Raw genomic sequence first — 24,822 nt, forward strand, 5'->3', positions numbered from 1 at the left:
GTTTCTTGTTCCATCGTACGTGAGTTGCCGAATAAACAGCAAGGTCATCAGACAAATCAGGGACGAATGTGGTACAGTAGAAGAAATAAATAAAATAAAATGCAACGAAAGACTGACAGGATAGAAGAATAGAATAGAGCTAAAGATGAAAAGAAAAGGTCTTCGGAGATGCCGAGGTGCCAGAATTTAGTCCCGCAGGAGTTCTTTTACGTGCCAGTAAATCTACCGACACGGGGCTGCCGTATTTGAGCACCTTCAAATACCACCGGTCTGAGCCAGGATCGAACCTGCCAAGTTGGGGTTAGAAGGCCAGCTCCTTAACCATCTGAGCCGCTCAGCCCGGCAATAGAAAAAAAAATAGACAAATAAGGGTGAGTAAAGCCAGGGCGGGAAAGGATGTACTGCAATGAGGTTGAAGGCATGGGAATGAAAAGAAATAAGAATAATACAGTAACAGGTGCACATAGGTTATGAAATTATGACCCGTAGCACATATTTAATGTCAAAAAATTTATTTTTGGTCCGTATTGAAACAAAATTTACAATCTTATTCAGATACACTTAAAAAGGAAATTTTACCTGAAACTTGGTGTTATAATTAATTTTTTGTATAGTTACAAACAGCTGACAATGCAAGGAGATGTACATTTAAAAGATTGTATATAGAAAATTGTTTACGCCTTTTCTAGAACCTCATAAGGAGTGATTTAGTCTCTGTTTTTCAACTACATAAATTTTACGGTATATACGCAATTGTAAATAACCAAACTTATTTTAGAAGGTTCTGTTTATGTACATACATATGTTATAAATATTTTAATGTAGCCATCAAAATGTCCTGCAACAATCTCCTGGGCTGATGATTGCAAATAAAGTTGCCGAAGCCGGTACCAAAAATGACAACAAAAATGCGATGTTAATTTCACTATTTCGTAGTATTGAACAGGTGGAAAACCCTACCTTTATCTTTGACTGTAGCACATAGCCTAGAGCGAACCATCTGGTGATGAGAAGAGTACAAATTTGGAAAACACCAAAACAAAATAACAATGGTGAAAGGACAGGAAAGAGAACTACCAACATAAATCCTTAATGACTTACACAAAATTTGAATGTGTTATATGTATTTAGATGTTATTGTTTATTGAGTCCTAACTCATGGTTGTTATAATTTTATTTCACCCTTCATGGACTGTTTTGCTAAAAATTTGAATCTTTAACTGCCAAGTTCATCTCGAACCAAAGGTTCAAATGTCGTGTGCAATTTTGAGAATGATTCCGTTAAGTCCTAACTCGTATTTGAACTACACTCGCACCAGTGACATTCAATGAATAAGTGAACACAAATCTAAGTGCCAAGTTCATCACGAGCTTACACAAAGTTCAAATGTGTTACATGTATTTCAAAAGACTGCATTTATCGAGTCCAAACTCGTGCTTGTACAATTTTATTTCACCCTTCGCAGCTGGTTTTGAATTGACGCTTAGTGGAAAAGTGACTACAAATTGGAATCCTTAACTGCCAAATTCATCTCCATCCTAAAAATTTTTTAAAATTTTTATGTGCATTTTTGAGAAGATTGTGTTTATTGAACCCTAACTTATGTTTTGCGTTTAACGAGTCCAAACTCATGCTTGTACAATTTTATTTCACCCTTCGCAGCAGGTTTTGAATTGGCGCTTAGTGAAGCAGTGACTACAAATTTGAATCCTTAACTGCCAAGTTCATCTCAATCCTAATTTTTTTAAATGTTATGTGTATTTTTGAGAAGATTGTGTTTATTGAACTCTAACTTATGTTTTATACTACACTCGTGGCAGGCGACATTCAATAGAACAGTGACTGAAAGATTTGAATCTTCAATGCCAAGTTCATCTCGAACTTCCACGTGGTTTTGTTGTGTTGTGTGTTTTTGGGGGATTGTGTTTTTGATTCCCAACTCATGTTTGTAAAGTTTTTGATTCATCCTTCATGGACCATTTTTATGACTGACAATTTCTGACCTTGTAATCCACTATTTCATGTCTCTTTTACTCTTATTTAATAATAATGATGTAACATTTTATGTAATGTACATGTCTGCATGTATACACCTATCCCTATTTCGCACATTTTGGCTGAAGATGACGCTAAATAGCGTTGAAACTAGTTCCAAGTAAAAATATCTTGTAAATAAACATTATAACATGTATTTGTATTGAAAAGGTGGACCCTTTAAGTTACCTATCTTACCTCCAAGCTCCCTGCAGAAATTGCGATACGTGCTGATGAATGTGGATGTTCCCTGCCAGTTACTAGTACTTAATAAAAATAAAATATTCTCTGTACATTTGAAAAAATGACTAATTAACTAAATGAGCACTTCAATAAGGGCTCAATATTTCTACGGAATTTTCATTTCCTGATGGAATCCTATTTAATTCATGTGTTATATATTTTTGACAACTCTGCATTCTTTTACTCATTCTTCAATATCTGGAAAGATATTTCAAACCCAAGTGTGAACTTTTTTTCTGTAACTCGAAGTATATGCAGAACATTACTCTTGTATGCACTTGATTATCCTAAGATTAAATTAGTTCATGTACCTAGGAGAAACCTAAGCCGGCCCCGCGATCTAAGGGTAATGTGCCTGCCTCTCATTCGGAGACCAAGGCCAGGTCAGGGGTTTTTACCGGGACCTGAGGGTTAGAGGTCTACTCAGTCTATGTGATTACAGCTGAGGAGCTATTAAAAGTTTTATTGCAGCCAATGGCCATATACATAAAGTGTTTAGTGACACAATGAATTATACAGATGTACAAATATTCAAATACATGTGCACATATTTAATCTGTGCTTAGTTCAGTCTAAGAAAACTTCAATTTCTTGCATTTAAGAGCATGGTATCTATCACACTGCCGATGACACCACATTCATAAACACTGTGAATCTGGTACATGAAACTTCTTGAGTTGGCAAACCCTGTGACGAAATTCATGTCTGGCAAAATGAGTTACTGAGGGTTTCAGTTTGTATACACTATTGTCCACTCTGTCGTTAGAGTATCAGTGACATAAAAGTTGTCCCATATTTTGTGTTTCTTCCGCTTCATTTTACTCAAGAATTCCCCATAGTCGTTGTATAGGGCAGCGTTAGCTGAGTTTATAGGTTTTCAATAAAGAACGTCCCTTTTGCCATTTCATATCTGGCAATATCTCAATAAACAGGACTTGAAGTTGAAGAGCTATATGACAGTGAAATAGCAGCCCTGGTCTAGAAAGCCAAGAGTAACGGCTGAGAAGATTTATCGCAGGCACTGACCATGTCGCCTCGTAACACTATTTTCTGTTTTATCATTAATTTGATTTTGATTTTTCAAAATTATGTAGAATACTTTTTTAACAGTTGGTTTAGGGAATGATGACTAACTACCTAATAACTAGAACAACATATCACAATATATTTTCAGTTTCCTTTAAAATTATACATATACTGAAGTGTTAATATAAAAATGCCTATTTAATAAATAATACTGTATTTAGAAATTTGTGAACCTCTCCTGCCCAAATGCCAACCTCACCTTCCCAGGATGAATAAACCTGTTCTCACAGACGAGGCTCTGTCGACTGAGTCACGGCGGTATAACCGTTACATCAATTACGGAGGAAATGCTGTCATTTCAGCTAGTCCATTAGCTGAGAGGTGGCAGCTCCACCAATAGTCTTACTTCCTTCAGGCTAGCAACCTGTCGGAAGGATATTTAATTGCTTTCAAGTCTTGCAAAAAGAAAAATGCAAGAGCGTAACAGGACATATGGCCCATACTTGGAAGGAAGATGATGATGAAGATGATGATTAGAAATTTGTGTTTTACTGTTCTATTTCAAGAATGAAAGTTTTGGAGTATTCAGACAAAGATTATATACCGGCATCAAGTATCGCCACAAGGCGGTATCGACTCATCTCTAAACTTAACCAATAAACAGTTCATGAGCTTATAGACTTTACTTACCAATTTCTTCCCAAATTGCAGCAGTTCGATCAAAAGAACAAGTGGCAAGGACTTGACCAAACTCTGGATGTGCCCAAGTTACTTTCCATACAGAACCACTGTGTGCCTTCCAACTGGCTGTTAAATGCCAGTTCTCATGCTCATCTTGGTCCCAGACCTAGAAGAGTAAAATTACAACAAAACTTTATAGCTCCCAGTTGGTGTAACAGCTTTGCTTTTGGATAGGAGTGGAAAAGACTTCATCATCAGAATTTACAAAGATCTAATATACCCTGGGATGCAGATAATTTGATAACATTAACCGATTGATAACAGTAGCCGAGAAATAAAAAATGATAGGTAGCCTACTGTATTTATTCATAACCTACACGCACTACAATGAGACACTGAATCATAACCTACATACACTACAATGAAAGAGATACCGGTACACAGCACTGCAATACAGTTAACTGCTTTCAGCTATGCAAAATAGTTTCTAGTTGTTGTCTGCTTCTGGTTGTCTCTCAAAAATCCATTCATAATGTTTTCGGAAGTATACTGACCTACGCTGAACACCTCGTCGCAAGATATCTAGCGCCTGTCGCATTTCAGCATACGCTGGTGTTCGGGAAGCTTCGGCAACATTGTCATCATCAGCATCGCTATCTTCTGCTCCATGTTCTTCACCTCTCATATCTAATTCTTTGGAAATAACTGCCTCACATGTGCCATCTTCTGTCCGTTTCGCATCGGTAATGATGCCCTGATCAATGTTCAGCCATTCCTGAAATTCATCTTCCATTCAGCCTGTTGGACCAAGTTCAACATTCTCCTCTAATTCCGGTAACTCTCTTAAAAATCCTCCAACCCAGAAACAGTTCCTTATTGTATGAGCTGAGACATTATCCCATGACATGGCTACAAGATGCAGGGCATCGAGAAGGCTGATTGTTTTGGCACGGGCACTGGCACTAGTTTTATGTGAGTCCTCTATGTTTCCTAAGATTATTGTGCGCATTTCATAGCGATAATACACTTTCATGGTGCGAAAGATTCCTTGATCGCATTAATTGAATTAATGAAGCCTTATTCACCAGTAACAAAACCACACTGATGTTTTTGAGCTCACAATTCACAATGTGTGCTGCACAGTTGTCAACCAGCAAAACTATTTTACGGTCCAGCCTATTATCCCACATCAGTAGCCATTCTTTGAATTTTTTTTTGCTAGTTGCTTTACGTCGCTCCGACACAGATAGGTCTTATGGCAACGATGGGACAGGAAAGGGCTAGGACTGGGAAGGAAGCGGCCATGGCCTTAATTAAGGTACAGCCCCAGCATTTGCCTGGTGTGAAAATGGGAAACCACGGAAAACCATCTTCAGGGCTGCCGACAGTGGGATTCAAACCCACTATCTCCCGGATGCGAGCTCACAGCTGCGCGCTCCTAATCACACGGCCAACTCGCCCGGTTCTTTGAAAATCAGGGCAGTCATCCATGCATTAGACTTGGAATTATAGTCCACTAGAAACCTACTAATGCCTTTAAAGCAATGTGGGTTCTTACTTTTTCCAATCCCTAACAGTCTTCTTTTCACCAGGTATACTCGCACAACATAAAACTGTTAATCGTTCCTTGGAGGTTTTACAGAGGGAATTCAGAAGCAATTTTAGGCCACTCCTCTTCCATCCACCTCTCAGCAGCGACAGAATCAGCATCCTTCTGCTCACCATGCGTTCGTTTGTACACTATATTTTCACATTCCTTCCCCAACGGTGAAACCATCCTTCCATTACCACGAAATTAATTTTTCCCAATTTTTTTTGCTAGTTCTTTGGCCTTTTTCCGCATCAGAGGACCGTCAACATGAGCATCTTTCTCGCGAACATTTGAGAACCAAAGTTTTAGAGGAGATTCAACTTGACTAACTTTTCCACCACGATTTTGCTTGCAGTTGAAGTTTTTGTTTTCTTTTGCTGCCTTATGAATATTGTGTCAATTTTTCAATAGCTTGCATGGAAGAGGTTGCGAAATTCATAACTCTACAGCAGCATTGCGTTAACTCATTGTAGGCAATTTGCAATAACATTCTATAATTGAAAGTTTCTCTTTAATGGTTGAGTCTTTATGTTTGTTTTTCACACTAGCTAACATTGCACCACAACGCTAAGAACTGTACAGTGCAAAAGCTTTAGTAAAACTCAAGCAAGTGGTCCTTGGATAAACTACTGTAAGGGAAGAAACAAAAGAGAAAGTGTATGCAGGAGGGATATTCATCTGCACTGACTAGTTTTCTACCATACACCTGCTACAAAAGATGAGACTTGAAAGTGGCCTTGAAGACAGGCGCAGTGTAAAAACGGGTTTTTAAAGGTTGGGAGTGTTTTCTTTGTATGCACTCTACTCACATATCCTACTTGAGAATAAAACCTTGAAAACAAATGTGATAACATAAACCGAATTCATGATCACAATAAACGGAAGATTTTCAATGTTTCAGTATTTGTCCATACGGGACTTCATTAAAATGATTATATAATACGGTTGATAACATTATCCGTGATTACAACATACAGTGTCCACTATATTTCTGCTATCTATTTTATATATATTAAAAATAAAAATATACTATATATGGTTTTTGCATGAGTAACCAAGTTATTTTTATAAATACTAAGTTAATTCTAAACAGTTACTTTAACTTGCAACATATCGGAAAGAAAAAGAAAATCTACTTGAACCATAACATGTATAAACCATAAATACACTTCCATCAAGCACAATGTAAAGAAAAGTCAACAAAAGAACATAATAAACATTTCACAAAGTGCAGGAGCTTGTAATCTATTCTCTTAAAGAATTTTGAGTGCTATATATTTTGAGTGCAATATATTTAACAAAATGAGTTTGTTTGCATGATAATTATAGTAATTTTTAAATAATAACCATGTGTGAAAAACAGTTATGTGCACATTGAAAACAAGAAAAAATCACCCATTATTGTGCAACAATGATAATTCCTTTGTATTAAAAAGTTGTACTTCATTCCTCGATAAGGCCATTTCTTCCCTAAAATAAAATGTCACAGAAAACGAAAAGCAGTTTTGAAAGTTCAATTTCAATTCATTTTGCTTGACACAATAAGGCCATTTCTTCTCTTCAATTCTTGTAGTTTTGCAAGTTCAATTTCAATTTTGCTTGATAATCTAATTTTTTCCTAAAATACCAGATTTTTATTTTGTTGCTTTTTGTTTTCTGTGAAATTTTATTTTAGTTGATTCATTCTGCATGACACTCACTGTCTTCTTTCTCCAATGTAACTAGAGTCGAACATCAATATCTCGAACCCACATTACTTGAATTTTCAGTATTTCGAAGTAACTTCAATTTCCCGGCTGTCTGTCCTATTCTTCCCATGCATTTATTTCTCTATTTTACTCAAAATTCAATTACACAAATTTCTTGATTTCTCAAAGCAAACATTTCCTCCCTAGAAGCAAAATATATTCTGTAACTCAAATTTTGTACAACATTAACTGTGCCATATAACATTTTTGGTTTGTGTGTTATTTTCCTTAAATGTACAGTGGCATGGTATTCTCGGCCGACCTCGGTATGTTTACATAGTGGCTTATCTGCCCACCCCTGCTGCGATCACTATATGCAGCTGAGACAGGAAATGACAGTACCAATAAAGCTCAACGTGCCATCACCCAGCATTACGTCAGTATGAGGAAAACCTGCAGCATGTTTTTGAACAGTCATCTAGCGTTCGCGCAGAAGTAATACTTTGTGGTGATTTTAAGATGGTTTTCGCTGAAGAAAACATTCTGCCAACATTACAACTACTGCATATTCTTCAAAGCTGTAATCTAAAACACTTAATTTTTACACCCACCCAGGTAACTGTCACCTCAGCTACGATAGACAACATTTGTATTAATTTCCATTGTTCTAAAATGCAAGCGACAAATATAAATTTGGGATTATCAGATCATCATGCGCAAATTTTGCAACTAGAAATTGAGAATGTTAACAAGCATTCAACCAAAATGAAGCAAACACAATTAACTCATTTTTTCACTGCAGATGCATGTGGCAGTTTCATCGAAAGTCTTAAACTTCAGACCTAGGCTCCAGTAACATTTGGTCATGGCAATGGAAAAAAGTACAGAAACTCTTAAAGCATGTTATAAATGAAATTTGAATTAAATTTTCCAAAAAAAAACTTGCAGTAATTAATGAAACTTCAAAAAAGCCATGGATCACGAAGGGTACACAGATTTCACGTCAAAAATGCAAATTACTAAGTAGATTAGCACGGCAGAGTTTGAGCTGGATTTTTGCAAGTATGCTAAAAACTACAAATCAGTCTATCAAAGAGTTCTTAGGACGGCTAAGATAATGCACAATAACAAGAAAGTCAAAGAGTCGTGCAATAAATCACGAACCATATGCAATGAAATCAAGGGAGAAACCAACAGATAAGCAGTTGGAAATAAAGTTGCTGCCATAAAAAATAAGGGAATACAAATGAATGACCCTCATCATTTGGCTAATTATATAAATGATTTCTTTCTATCCCTACCATACAAACTTGAAAATGCAAATAAATCAGGTGTAATACCCGAACTCCCAACCTTTGTGCAAAACTCCATGCAATATACTCCAGTAACAGAATTGGAAGTTCTTACAATCATACAGTCTATGAAGAAAAAAATTTCCATAGGTGTAGATGAAATTCTCACAAAAATCATTAACACGTTGGGTGCCACGTGCCACCATATGGTGTCACGGTGGTCTTCAAATTTGAGATGGCGTGACGCCATATGGCGGCACAGTTGAGTTTCAGGCGATGCACCATAGATAATCAGCTGTGACATCTATGCGCGTAAAATTGTTACTACGTGAAAGGGCGAACTTCAGGGTCTATTCCACCTATGTATTTTCACTCTATGCCACCATGTGGCGCCACAGTATTCTTCCGAAGCCACTGACTGGCCAGTGGTCATTGGTTCATGCGCCCATGAACGTATGATTTATTGGCAATTCTCACTATTTTCGGTACTATTCTACTTGTTTGATTTTAAGTATGATGTTGCGCTTACCTTTAATTATGTTACGTTCAGTTATTTTTCGTTGATTTATAACAAGTTCCCCGTGGCGTGCAATCATGTTACAGGTCTTACGAACACTGTTTGCTTATTTCTTCCTTTCGCTTCGCTAACCTACATCATTTTTACGTCGCCTGTTGATTGGTCACATTACCTTCACATGACTGCTTGTGTCACCGGTAACTTGCCTCCTTCTGGTACCGAGAATGTGTTCTTCCGCGTCTTTCTATTTTTTCATTGGTTATTTCTGTTTTTTCCCTTGCCTTTATTATATTATTAATTGTATGGAAATTATGAATATTCTTTCTGGACTTCTTTTTTTTCATTATTTTGTATTTTTTGGTAAGGTTTCTCATGTACTTTTTAGTAATTATTATTGTTAGTCTTGCAGCACTATTTTTTGTTGAATCTGGAATATTCTGCAGTGCTTCTTAAGGACTGCTACTCAACATGCTCCACTCCACTCTGCTCTGCACTCTGGACTCCGCGCTGGACTCCGTATTGGACTCTGCACTGGACTCTGCTCCAGAACTTGACTTGAAGACTCGGCGCGAGGACTCGGTTCCTCACTTTGCTTCGGGCAGCTCAATAGAATTGCCAATTCTCTGCAATGTCCATGCGGACTATGCATCCGGCCTGTTAGCCTCGCGGCGTGTTTAGAAGCGGCATTTTCTCACCACATGTATTCACTTTGCCCTGCTTGCGGCTGTTGACATGGGCTTGCCCTGTTGTATAGATGAAGAATGTCAACCCGAGTACCTTCTACTTCGCACCAGCTGGCCTCTTCAGCAATTCTATTTTATTAAATTTCATTAATGCCAGCTTGGAGTTAGCATTCTGCTTTACTTTTATGGACACTTTTAATCTATGTATGTCAGCACGTCTGATTTAGAAGATGACATTTTCTACTGAGCTGGTTTGCCTAAAAGGATTTGTATTTTACACTGCAGTGTTGGACTATTAATCTGACAGCTCAATGTTTTCATTATTGTTAATTTTATCTCCCCGGTGGAGAATTTAATGTTGCAAGTCTGCCTCAAGTTCGTGTCCTTTTCAATCTATTGTTAAAGCAACCCATGTTTTTTCTATTTAGCTTCGTCATTTGATGTTTTTGAATTTTCATTTACTACTATGTAAAGTTTCAATACTGGTTTGGCTTGCGCCAGCCTTTCACATTTAATGCAATATTCCGATAATTCTGAGTTTTCTCAGTTTCAATTTATAATCACTATCATGTGCACGGCCGGTGGTCAGTTCGGCTCAAGGCTAGGTGTATGTCACTTGAATTTCGTATTTAATCATGGATCAAATTATTCAAATAATTTATTGTTTTTTTTTTTCTGAAAGATTATAATAAATGTTGTTGACTGCTGATCCTTTTATCATTCATTCCCGTAAAACTGGGAATTACTCCCTGTCCTTTCCTGGTTTTACCAGTCATTGTCACAGGTGAAAGCGCACCAGGCATTGTTTATTCCTCGTTTACGTATGTATTATCACTCAGTTTACATAGTTGTGCAAAAATATAAAAAATGGAAGATATTGGAAATAATCTTACGAGGGAACACATACATGTGTTACACTCGGATTCGGTTGAAATTTGGTAGGAATATTCGTGGGAGGCAGTAGAATGCTAAGGTGAAAACTGCATGTACCCAGCGCAAGTTTAAACGCCAAAATTGAACAAATAAATAGTCATAAAATTAGAAGTGCCGCGGGAGTATTGGGGTGTGGCGGAGAGGTAGGGAGGAGCGAAGCAGCGGACGTGAACCAACCGGGCTGCGTCGAGCTGCGCTAGCAGCCAAGTAGCGTATAGTTAGCGCGCTCCCCTTAACTTCCCGATCAGATGTGCAAACGTAAATATGAAAATAGCACATGAAACAAGTGTACAAAGGACGATATTAGAACAACGATGCCAATAAGGTTTGAAAAATTACAACGAGTAACAAGAACTTGGGCATGCCCAGACGCATATTTCCATTGTTTAGAGTTATCAGAAAACTGTTCACAACAATATGTAATGTAATATAAGTACTTGTTTTGCATTTTACTAGGTTTTCATAAATATTGCGTTCATCTGAATTAGCAAATAAATATCCCGTATTTGAAATATGTATTGCACATTCCATGACAAAAAATTCTGTGACGCCGTATGGCGTCACGCTATATTTTATCTTTCCTAAAAAATTGATGTGACACCATATGGCGTCACACATGACCATGGTATGGTGAGATAAAATTTACTTAGTACATCATATAAATACATCCCAAGATTATATAAACAGACTACAACGTGTACAATTGCTTTGGCACCAGCGGAATGCAATTCAAAACCATGCCTGGCACCAGTGGAATAGTGTGCTACAATCGGCTCGGCACTCAACGTGTTAAAAAATGTGCTCCTTATCTGGTACAGCCTTTAAATGATCTCATCAATGAATCATTTTCTAGTGGTCAGTTTCCTAATCTCTTAAAAATAGCTAAAGTTAACCCAGTCTTTAAAAGAGGAAACTTACACAATTTACATAATTACAGACCAATATCAATACCTACATTTATTTCAAAATTATTTGAATGCGCTATGACAGATTGGCTTACTAAATTTTTTCTCAAATATAACTTGTTAAATAATGCACAATACGGGTTTAGAGCTGAGAGAAGTACTTTGTCTGCTTTAGCACATTTTACACAGTGCTCTTGATAATGATGAAACTGTGATAGGACTATTTCTTGACCTTTCAAAGGCATTTGATACTGCTGATCATGAAATATTGTTGCACAAATTATATCAGACTGGGGTTACAGGAATTGTTAACAACTGGTTTAGATCACACCTGGATAAACGATCCAGAGTGTTGAAATAACACATTATAACAGTAAAGGGCATAATGAGACATATCACTCTCAGGTGAAAAACATAGACAGGTATTCTGCAGGGTAGTATTTTTGGGCCTGTTATTTTCTTCATCTATGTGAATGATCTCCCTCACAATAATACAGTAGAAACTGCAGATCTGTATAATTATTATTATTAATAATCCTGACCCTTCGTCTATAGAAATTGCAGCAAATGCAGTCTTGTCTAGGTTAGAATCATGGTTCAGGAAAAACAAATTAACACTTAAAAAAAAAACATGGAATTTAAGGCATCTGACCACAAAACTGCAAAACAAATACTTCATATTAAATGCAAATGCAATTGAAAATACGTTGACCACAAAACTCAGAGACTTCCCCCCCCCCCCTTTTTTTTTTTAATATGACAGTCCCATCTTAATTTTTCATCTATATGAAGTCTCTGAGTTCTGTTTGCTTTGCCTTAAGGATTTTGTCTAATAGTTGTAGTGAAGATTATGTTAGAATAGCATATTTTGGATTATTTCCATTCAGTCATCTCTTATGCTATTGGTCTCTGGGGTTGCTACAAATTAAATCTTGATGTTATTTTTCAAATACAGAAACACGCTATCAGAATTATATCGATGCGTAACAGGTTAGATCATTGCAGACCATTATTTAAGTGACTAACGATACTCCCAGTACCAAGCATATACATCACGCAATGCATTCTACACGTGAAAAAAAAAATTGATCACTTCAGAAAGAATTTTGACAATCACAATTACCAGACGCGAACAAGAAATAATATTTTCATCGAGCACAAGACATGTAGACTCCGTTAAATCAGATTATATAATAAGCTTCCAAATACGATTAAAGATATTAGTCCCTTCAATTCATTTACCACAGCTTTAAAAAATCTCCTGCTGAGTAGGTGCTTCTATAGTACAGAAGAATACATGATGAAATGCTGGTAATGATGCTATTAATTATTAACTTGTAAAAGTACATATGGTCGACGTTTCCAGACCGATGAGGCCTAGGAATGGGAAGGAAGCGGAAAACCATTGCAAAATTGTAAAAATAGTCTCTCATACTCTTAAATGTCTCTGCTCCTCCATTTTACATTTTGCTCTCCCTTCATCTGCATCTCAATTCTATGCTTCTCTCTCTTACATAACTTGCCTTCCAGTACTCTTAATTTTTATTTTCTGTTAGATATATTTCCACTTTTTTCAATTGGTCTGATGATCTTGCTGTTGTCATTCTTAGTAAAACTCTCACATAGTGGGTGCCAATTCAAAGTTGTGATGATGATGGGTCATCAAACTCAGTCATCACAACTATGGCAATAAATTTATGTGTGAAATATAAAATTATTGGCCTCTTTTGAATACATGCTGAGCAAAGTCAGCGTATGGTGTTAAAACTTCATTTAGACATGCAAGTATACTGATTTCCCACTGCTGGTCTCTTAATAACATAACTGGGTTCAGTGAGAAATAAGGGGTTTAAACATTATTGAGAGAAACAGAGAGGGGAGGGGGAGGGGGGGGGGGGGCAGGGGAGCACGTGAGAACAGGAGTCCAGTGTTTGAGACTTGAGGCAAAAGAAGAGTGAAATGGTTGATAAGGGTACCGGTAGTTCCAGGCAATACCTAATATTGTGGAGTCCAACGATTAAGACTTGAGCAAGAAATTAATGAAACAGTTCTGAACTGTTTCAGGCAATACTTCAGATTGTGGAATCTGATGTTCAAGACTTGAGGAAAGACGCAAGTGATCTAAATAGAAGAATAACCCTGAAAGCCAGACTGAGGTCCACCAGTAGTCACAATGGTAACAGAGTCGTGAAAGTAAAACCTCCACACATTCCAGACAATGTTCAAGGCCCAGTTCGATATGTGACCGACCATGCCAGAGAAATGGGCCATACAACTCACTGCTGTGCTGCATAGATGGAGCAACAGACGTGCTACACAGCATCCGACCGGGCAACATGTACAGGTAGGAGCTTTCAAACAAGATACTTAGAGCATGTTAACGCCCTGAAATATAACAGATTTTCAGCAATGGGACAGTACATGGGTGATACTAACCATAAGTTCACTAAGTCCGACTCGTTGGCTGAACGGTCAGCGTACTGGGCTTCGGTTCAGAGGGTCCCGGGTCCGATTCCCGGCCGGGTCGGGGATTTTAACCTTAATTGGTTAATTCCAATGGCACGGGGGCTGGGTGTATGTGTTGTCTTCATCATCACTTCATCCTCATCACGACGCACAGGTCGCCTACAGGCGTCAAATAGAAAGACCTGCACCTGGCGAGCCGAACCCGTCCTGGGATATCCTGGCACTAAAAGCCATATGACATTTCATTTCAGTTCACTAATATCAACCAATATCAACTAATATCTGCGAACCATGTGACCTTGCCGCGGTGGGGAGGCTTGCGTGTCCCAATGATGCAGATAGCCGAGCCGCAGGTGCAACCATATCGGATGGGTATCTGTTGAGAGACCAGACTAACGAATGGTTCATCGAAAGGGGGGTAGCAGCCTTTCGGTTGTTGCAAGGGCGGCAGTCTAGATGATTGACTGATACGGCCTTGTAATAATACTCAACATGGCTTAGCTGTGTTGATACTGCTACACAGCTGAAAGCAACGGGAAACTACAGCCGTAACCACCTCCCGAGCACATGCAGCTCTCTCTGTATGAAAGATGTACTGATGATGGCTTCCTCCCGGGTAAAATATTCCGGAGGTAAACTAGTCCCCCATTCGGATCTCCGGGTGGGGACTACACGAGAGGGGGCGATCATCAGGAAGATGGATACTGACATTCTGCGAGTCGGAGCGTGGAATGTTAGGAGTTTGAATCGTTGTGGTAGGTTAGAGAATCTGAAAAGGGAGATGGATAGGCTAAAGTTAGATGTAGTTGGTATAAGTGAAGTACGTTGGCAGGAAGAACAGGATTTTTGGTCAGGCGACTACCGAATTATCAACACGAAATCAAACAGGGGTAATGCAGGAGTTGGTTTAATAATGAATAAGAAAATAGGGCAGCGGATAAGCTACTACGACCAGCATAGTGAAAGAATTATAGTCGCCAAGATAGACACCAAACCAATGCCCACCACAATAGTGCAGGTCTATATGCCTACTAGTTCAGCGGATGATGAAGAAATTGAAAGAATATATGAGGAGATAGAAGATTTAATACAATATGTCAAAGGTGACGAGAATCTAATTGTGATGGGAGACTGGAACGCAGTGGTAGGCCAAGGAAGAGAAGGTAGCACAGTAGGAGAATTTGGATTGGGACAAAGGAACGAAAGAGGAAGTCGGCTGGTTGAATTCTGCACTGACCATAATTTAGTCCTCGCCAATACTTGGTTCAAACACCACAAACGACGGCTGTATACGTGGACGAGACCTGGAGACACTGGAAGGTATCAAATAGACTTCATTATGATTAGGCAGAGATTCAGAAACCAGGTGTTGGATTGCAAAACTTTCCCAGGAGCAGACGTGGACTCTGACCACAACTTGTTGGTCATGAAATGCCATCTGAAGTTGAAGAAATTGAAGAAAGGAAAGAATGCAAAAAGATGGGATCTAGACAAGTTGAAAGAAAAGAGTGTGATGGATCGTTTCAAGGAACATGTTGCACAAGGACTAAATGAAAAGGCCAAAAGAAACACAGTAGAGGAAGAGTAGAGAGTCATGAAAAATGAAGTCAGTAGGGCTGCTGAAGAAATGTTAGGAAGGAAGAAAAGATCAACTAAGAATCAGTGGATAACTCAGGAGATACTAGACCTGATTGATGAACGACGAAAATACAAGAATGCTAGAAATGAAGAGGGCAGAAAAGAATATAGGCGATTAAAGAATCAAGTGGATAGAAAGTGCAAGGTAGCTAAGGAAGAATGGGTGAAGGAGAAGTGCAAGGATGTCGAAGGCTGTATGGTCCTGGGAAAGGTAGATGCTGCATACAGGAAAATCAAGGAAACCTTTGGAGAAAGGAAATCTAGGTGCATGAATATTAAGAGCTCAGATGGAAAGCCACTTCTAGGGAAAGAAGACAAAGCAGAAAGATGGCAGGAGCATATCCAACAGTTGTATCAAGGTAACGATGTAGATAATTTGGTTCTGGAACATGAAGAGGCTGTTGATGCTGATGAAATGGGAGACCCAATTTTGAGGTCAGAGTTTGACAGAGCTGTGAGTGACCTAAATAGGAACAAGGCACCTGGAATTGATGATATTCCCTCTGAATTACTGACTGCCTTAGGAGAAACCAGCATGGCAAGGTTATTTCATTTAGTGTGCAAGATGTATGAGACAGGAGAAGTCCCATCCGATTTTCGGCAGAATGTTGTTATACCTATTCCCAAGAAAGCCGGTGCTGACAGGTGTGAAAACTACCGCACTATTAGTTTAGTATCTCATGCCTGCAAAATTTTAACACGTATTATTTACAGAAGAATGGAAAAACAAGTTGAAGCTGAGTTGGGGGAAGATCAATTTGGCTTCAGAAGAAATTGAGGAACACGTGAAGCAATCCTGACTTTACGTCTGATCTTAGAGGATCGAATCAAGAAGGACAAGCCCACGTACATGGCATTCGTAGATCTAGAAAAGGCATTCGATAATGTTGATTGGAGCAGGCTATTTATGATTCTGAAGATGATAGGGATCAGATACAGAGAACGAAGAATTATCTACAACCTGTATAAAAATCATTCTGCAGTGATAAGAATCGAGGGCTTTGAAAAAGAAGCAGCAATCCAGAAAGGAGTGAGGCAAGGCTGCAGTTTGTCCCCTCTCCTTTTCAATGTTTACATAGAACAGGCAGTAAAGGAAATCAAAGAGAAATTTGGAAAGGGAATCACAGTCCAAGGAGAGGAAATCAAAACCTTGAGATTTGCCGATGATATTGTTATTTTATCTGAGACTGCAGAAGATCTCGAGAAGTTGCTGAATGGTATGGATGAAGTCTTAGGTAAGGAGTACAAGATGAAAATAAATAAGTCCAAAACAAAAGTAATGGAGTGCAGTCGAACGAAGGCAGGTGATATAGGAAATATTAGATTAGGAAACGAAGTCTTAAAGGAAGTAGATGAATATTGTTACTTGGGTAGTAAAATAACCAACGATGGCAGAAGTAAGGAGGACATAAAATGCAGACTAGCACAAGCAAGGAAGAGCTTTCTTAAGAAAAGAAATTTGCTCACTTCAAACATTGATATCGGAATTAGAAAGATGTTTTTGAAGACTTTTGTGTGGAGCGTGGCATTGTATGGAAGTGAAACATGGACGATAACTAGCTCAGAAAGAAATAGAATAGAAGCTTTTGAAATGTGGTGTTATAGAAGAATGCTGAAGGTGAGATGGATAGATCGAATCACGAATGAAGAGATACTGAATCGAATTGGTGAGAGGAGATCGATTTGGCTAAATTTGACGAGAAGAAGAGATAGAATGATAGGACACATCTTAAGACACCCAGGACTTGTTCAGTTGGTTTTTGAAGGAAGTGTAGGTGGCAAGAACGGTAGGGGTAGACCAAGGTATGAATATGACAAACAGATTAGAGCAGATGTAGGATGCAATAGTTACGTAGAAATGAAAAGGTTAGCACAGGATAGGGTGGCATGGAGCTTGCATCAAACCAGTCTATGGACTGATGACTCAAACAACAACAATATCAACCAAGGCATGAAAATTATACAAAAAGGCCCCCTAGTCAATATTACAGAAAATTGTTTTACCCATCTGGAACAGTTTTTCAATCCTAACTTCAATCTAAATAAAATTTCAGAGAAATTGGTGGTGGCACTGATTATGTTCGTGTTCGGCCAGTTATGCTTCGGACCTTTTTCTTGTATCACGTTGTCCTGCCCTGTTAATACTGTTTTTGACAAATTTACAACATAAGGGTGGAATTTCTCAATCAAGTTCTCTAAATGATTATGATTTTCAGTTGTTTCTTTAGTATCCCTGTTTTCCGTTACATTAGCCTTAAGTATGTTGAGCTTCTCATCTAACATGAGCTGTTTTTGAGCTAACTCTTCGAATAATTTTCTATTAACCTCGTCAAGGAAAATGTTCCATTAGGCTTTTGAGATGAGGCACGCTGCTACAAGGTGTGTCACATATAATTGGTTATTTATAAAATATTTTTTTTCTTGTACAAGAATTTAATTTCGTTCCTAATCCATATCCTATTAACTTTATTTTGAGTACTCTTGTGTTGAGGTGAGTTTTGGTGTCTTTTTATATTCACTTTGAGGAAGTTAGGCGTTAGATTGTTTTATGCATTGTTTCAAAAAATTAATGTCCTTGCCAAATTTTGCAATTTTGATTTTAATGTTACTATATTGATACGCGTTGAATTTTGCTTGGTGAGCTTCGTTATTCAAAGATATAAACTTAATTTTGTTTCTGTATTGAACTGAGATCACAGAGATAAGTTTTAGTAAGTTTCAACCTTTTCAATACAAATTACAAGTTGTATAAGATGTTATCTACAACATTTATTCAATAGAGGTACCGGTTTCGACATATACAAATGTCATCATGAGCCTAAATCACACAAATTGAGGAAGTAGATATTAATTAAAATTGCTGTGGTGACATGTAGGGATACACATCATACACTATTTTTTCACCAAATAAATACATTGATTAAAATATTTAACACGCTTTAGCTGTACCACCAACTTTTCTAATCCATTTCTTTTACACTCTGAACATGTGAAAGTCTTTAAAAGTTTCTTGTTACTGTGTGTTAAAATTAAAGTGATATAGCCTACTCATAGCAAATACATCTGATCTTGCTCATCTGTTTACATACAAATGCTCAAATCATCTCGCGTCATTTTTACAGTTGCTTTTAAAATCTTTTAGTGATTGTCTGTCAATTTATTAAAACCACTTGTTATTCAAATGTCGTCCAAGTAAGAACAGAAGTTTAATCGATAACACATTGCTCGTGTAATGGAGCTTGTTGAACTATGCGTTTGTATATCTCATAAAACATGTTGTCTTAGAAAGGCTTGATACGCTTGTTAAAATTCACACTGAGAAATCTATAAAATTGTTTAGCATAAAACGGTATCATTTAAATAGGTAGAAGTTTGTCCTTCCGTTCTTCTCTTTGGGTATAATACAGGTGATCTAAATTTTCTCAGTCCGAACGGGAATATTTAAAGAAGCCTAAAGAGAAACCAAAGCAAAAGAGAAATAAGTATTAAAGTTTAATGGGCCTGGACAACTAATGGTGTATATGAATACCGTATATGTGGCTCACCTTGGACAACGTGCCGAGAAGTTTGACCTGTGAAAAGGGAGTTGCGGTCTAACGTGCTGACATTTGGAGCGTAGTGAGGCAGATATTAGGCTGGAGAAGAGAGTGGCAGGGGGAAGAAGGGGTGGGAGGAGGGGCAGAGTTTAAGGCGGGTCTTGTGAACAGTATATATAATCGTATGGCCTCAGCTACCGTGTGCAGACATTTCGATTTGACGCCATCTGGCTGTCTACTCGTCAATTTCGACGTTCTGTTTTACTCTAGGCCTACTAGATGGCAGACAGAGTAAACTGGATCTCTCTTGGGCGTCTATGGCTGAGATTTAATTAATTTTGTCGAGTAAATACCAAATGTATCACCAGAGATCTTTTACATGCCGACATCGTACGACATGGAGTGTCGAGTGGACTTTTTTCCGCACTTCAAAAATCCGACTACCTCTGCCGGGTTTGAACCCGCTATCTTGGGATCCGGAGGCCGACACTCTACCATGGATCCACAGAGGCAGCTTGTGAACAGTGTCGAGGGGGTTTGTAAGAAATCAAGGAGGATGTTGGTTTCTTCTGAGATTTCGTTCAGGTTCGAATTGGAGTTAAAGAACTAATCCAAGTGAATGAAGCAACTTTCTGTGACGTCGAGAACGGGGCCTTTCTTTACATTCTTGAGAACCTCTAAATCCTACTTTACGCTGCTGAAGCTATGCTTCGAATCTTGAAATTTGCTTCATTCACTTGGATCAGTTCTTTAACTTCAATTCGAACCTGAACAAAATCTCAGAAAAAACCAACATCCTCTTTGATTTTTTAGTTAAAGAGTTTGGGTGTGTTGATCTTCCGAAAAGATGTTCAATATTCTACGTGATACACAATACCCTATCACGTTACAAACCCCCACCACACTATTCACAAGACCTGCCTTGAACTCTGCCAAGCTTCCCACCACTTCTTTCCCCCCCCCCCCCCCCACTCTCCTCTCCAGCCTAATATCTTCCTCACTACTCTCCACATGTCAGCACGTTAGTCCGCACCTCCTTTTCACAGGTCAAACTTCTCAGCATGCTGACCAAGGTGAGCCACATATACCGTATTTGCATATACCATTAGTTGAATATCTGCTGGCAAAAACGTAACCCTCAAAATGCAAATTTTTCAGGACAGAAGAAAAACAAATATACAAGTGAATTGTTTGTGAATGCTTATTCTGCCATTGACAATTAGTTTAAATGAGTTCACTAGTTATTAATGCATAATAATTTTGGCAACGTACGACTTTAAAATCAAGCTATAAGAGATGATCGTTGGACGTCTGTGCAAAAAGGCTGTAACTGTAACGGAAGTAGCACGTTATTGCGGGTTACAATGTTTATACTACTGAAAATATTTATAGCTTTTAATATCATTTATTGCTTTACTCTGTATAAAAATAATGAAACAGTAACCACACTTCTAATTTGCATTGTACATTGTTAGAGCTTCCCATTTTTTAACAGAATTCACCGAACACCAGCAATATTGTTGTGAGAATGTTTTGCAATGATGAATAAACATTACAGTACACTGTCACTTCGTCTTTAGGTTCTCATAAAAACCTCGATATTTTTCAGGAATGTATCGACAAATGTCTAAAAGATTAGCTTTCTTTTCCGCAAATACAGGCAATGGGTCTTTATGCAGTCTGGGTAGTCTATCCAAGCTTATTAGAACAGGCGGGACTGAGATGTTGGTTTTACCTCTAGAAAGTAATGCTAAGTTTGCGTAGTACCAAGGTTGTAGGTAGTTATGGCTCTTGCGACACTGAAGTACTGTTGGAGAATCTGAGGATACCATCATCCATCCGTCATTTTGCAATTTGGATCTTTGCAGATTTGTTTTTCAATAGCGCTCAGATCAATGAAATCATCTTGCTGCATGTAGCAAACCAAAAATGAGTTGCTTGGTCTTGCAGTTGGTATTACCTGGACCCATTCAAACGGTTTGTACACAATGTGGTTCTTCTGGTTTCTCTCAATTAATGCAAAATCTTGATCACAAGGCAAAAAGCTGTGGCCCGTGTTTAGAAATTTTTGCTCCACAGGTGTGAAGTACTTCAAGTTCAGCAGATACTGATACAAAACAATAGTTTTCCAGTTATTATTCTGCCCTGTACATCAATCTGACCACACCACTGAAAGTTCTTTCTTCACTTGATTTTAGTACTGAAAATTCAGAGGTTATGTACTTTGATGATGATGATGCTTGTTGTTTAAAGGGGCCTAACATCTAAGGTCATCGGCCCAGGTTATGTACTTTAGTAGGCAAGAGGTTATTCCTGCTGATCCATGTCTGGCTACATTTTCAGGCCATACAGACATCCACACCTTATTTTCTCCAACATTATGTATTGCTTGATTGTAAGTTGACAGTTTACGTTGATAGAATACTGCAGAATGGTTAACGGTAGGACAGTACAGTACCTGCTGGAGGTCTGTGCATATGACAATGTAGGTTTTGTTTGTTGTAGCCTTTTCAGTATCCTTCTGCAGCATTGAATAGGCTGCTTCCACCTGTAAATGGTGCAGTTTGTTCTCTGATTCTATTTTCTTTCTTTCAGTTTAATTTTCACTGTTAACAGTCTGAAAGAACGGTCTATCACAATACCCACATGAGTCCGAACGTCGTACTCCAAAGCGAAAATTATATTCTCCCCTGAAAATATCCCTGTACGCTCTTTCACTGCATTGTAATGTAGGATTCTCTTCTTTAAAGAGTTGGCAAAGCTTAGTAACATTCAAATTGGAACTCAGGCAGAGCTTTTCATTCTTATGTATCGAGTAGTGGCTTTCTTGTCTTGGTAGCTTCTCAATGTGTTTTCTTATCAAATCTTTCACATTGTTTTGAAGTTTGTTTGGACGATTCTTACGTGTACCTCTTCTGTCTTCAAAGGGAATGCCACATTTTGTCTTCTCTTGGAGCATTTGCAAACGTCTAGCAGTAATTCTATATATCGTGCATAAGGTTTTTTGGTATACCTGAATTTGTTCTGCATTTATTCTTTAAAAGTACTTAAATGTGCAGTGTCTGCATAAAATGGCCTCATCGGTCTCCCTGCATTTGATAACTGCAATTTCAATGCATGACGAAGCTAAATGTCGTGTTTGTGCATTGTAGTCTAAATTGTAGAATTCTTGAAACAGCATTCTGTTGTCCTCCAAACTCAGTGTTCTACATTGGTATTTACATTTACAGGTAGCAATCTGTAAAGAGAGCAAAACATATTTATATGCATTTACAGTATATATAATACATAGGCTATAATACATTATAGGCCCTACATGTAAATAATACAGTCGATAATAAAAGCTCTGATTACGCATTAAAATATAAGACATGAATCTCCCATTAAACACGTTGACTTTCTTCCATTGGCTTACGTAGGTGGTTTGAAAAGTTCTCGGAATGTACTAGAATTAAGTATCTTACCTCAGTGGAACTGCTTTTATTTTTCAACATAGTCTCCTGTAGACTAATGCATTTGGTCCAGCGATGTTCCAATGCCCTGATCCCATCTCGAAAATGAGATTCCTCCAGGCCTGTAAAATACCTCTCCAATTCGGCTGTCAGTTCTTCCATTGTAGGAAATCTCCGTCCACCGAGGAAAATTTTCAGCTTGGGGAATAGATGAAAGTCTGATGGTGCCAAATCAGGTGAATAAGGTGGATGTGGCAACAATTCGTACCCCAGTTCATGAAGTTTTGCCATGGCAATAACACTTGTGTGGGGCAGAGCGCTGTACTCATGAAAGATGACCTTTTTCCTTGCCAAACCAGGCCTTGTTTCGCATATCTTTTCCTGTAGTTGGTCTAGGAGGTTTGCATAGTATTGCCCCGTAATTGTTTGGCCAGTAGGAAGATAATCTATCAGCAGAATGCCTTTTGCATCCCAGAAAACTGAGGCCATGACCTTTCCGGCCGAACGCACTGCCTTTGCTTTCTTTGGTGGTGGTGAATCAGCATGTTTCCACTGCTTTGACTGCTGTTTTGTCTCTGGGGTATAGTAGTGGACCCAAGTTTCATCTGTAGTCACAAACCGGCGCAAAAAATCTTGTTGGTTGCACTGAAAACGGGCCAGACTTTGTTCGGACATTTCCAATCTGGTGCGTTTATTGTCCAATGTCAAGAGCCGCGGCACCCATCTTGCGGATAATTTTTTCATACCCAATTCTTCGGTTAAAATATAATATACCCGTTCAGAAGACATCCCTACAGCTTCAGCAATCTCCCGCACTTTCAGTCGACGATCCTCCATGACCATTTTATGCACTTTTGCAATAAATTCTGGGGTCGTAACACTTTTTGGCTGTCCACTATGCGGATCATCATCCAAGCTCTCCCGACCAAATTTAAACTCGCTGGTCCACTTGGCAACAGTTGAAAATGAAGGAGCAGAGTCCCCCAGTGTGTTCTGAAAGTACCGAGCTCGATAGCTGCAGTCGCTTAAGTGCGGCCAGTATCCAGTAATCGGGAGATAGTGGGTTCGAGTCCCACTGTCGGCAGCCCTGAGATGGTTTTCCGTGGTTTCCCACTTTCACACCAGTTAAATGCTGGGGCTGTACCTTAATTAAGGCCACGGCCGCTTCCTTCCAATTCCGGCCTTTCCTATCCCATCGTCACCATAAGACATATCTGTGTCGGTGTGATGTAAAGCAAATAGCAAGAAGAAGAATGTTCTGAAAGTCGGCATGAATTTCCTTTGCTTTCATACCTTTCTTTACAAAGTATTTAATCACTGCTCGAATCTCAGTTTTTTCCATTGTCACAAATCACTACGCGGGAACAACAACAAAGAGTCTTCACTACCACACTCCTGCAGCTAGAGCACTGACGCGCCACATGTTCACTCACAAAGGATGTGTGATTATTGTGCGGGAACCTCATTGCTCTAGCAGTGACATCTAGAGGTGATTCCGAGAACTTTTCAAACCGTCCTCGTACAACGTTTTTGCACCCACCTGTTCAACGGGGATTTTCCCAGGCACTGATTTGTTATTGTGGGCCAAATATGGTTGCCCCGAATTCCACTTGTATTTCTTTTCATTCCTCTTCCATTTACTATATTTTCGTCATTTTCATCCCCTACTTATATCGTTGCCCACACTAAGACTTAGCGACACACGTGTTCCTCCTCCATCGATACAACATTCCGATCGATGTATCACCCGTGAATAAGGTGGATGTGGCAACAATTCGTACCCCAGTTCATGAAGTTTTGCCATGGCAATAACACTTGTGTGGCGCTTAACGTAGATGTTCACCAACATAACTTCCTATACGCCTCACTTTGACCGCATAAATCGTCTATGCATGGAAACCCAGCATTCTAGAAAAGTGAGGGCTACAACGATTTTGCCGGCAGGTAATCAGTTGTCCAGGCCCATTAAACTTTAATATATTCCTCTTTTGGTTTGGTTTCTCTTTAGACTTCTTTAAATATTCCCGAGTGGACTGAGAAATTTTAGATGACCTGTATTACGCCCAAAGTGAAGAACGGAAGGACAAACAACTACCGTATTTAAACTATACCGTCTTATACTAAACAATTTTATAT

The 24,822-nt window shown here is 38.6% G+C and overlaps 1 protein-coding gene across 1 annotated transcript in view; it reads right to left on the reverse strand.

Moving 5' to 3' along the window:
- Nup44A (nuclear pore complex protein Nup44A) overlaps positions 1–24,822 on the reverse strand; it is a 103,881-nt gene that overhangs the window by 74,247 nt on the left and 4,812 nt on the right. The window contains exon 2 of the mRNA XM_067146492.2: positions 3,995–4,151. Coding sequence (XP_067002593.1) covers positions 3,995–4,151 — 157 coding nt within the window. The remainder of the gene's footprint in view (positions 1–3,994; positions 4,152–24,822) is intronic.

This window comes from Anabrus simplex, chromosome 4 (genome assembly GCF_040414725.1).
Source record: "Anabrus simplex isolate iqAnaSimp1 chromosome 4, ASM4041472v1, whole genome shotgun sequence".
Taxonomy (NCBI): domain Eukaryota; kingdom Metazoa; phylum Arthropoda; class Insecta; order Orthoptera; family Tettigoniidae; genus Anabrus; species Anabrus simplex.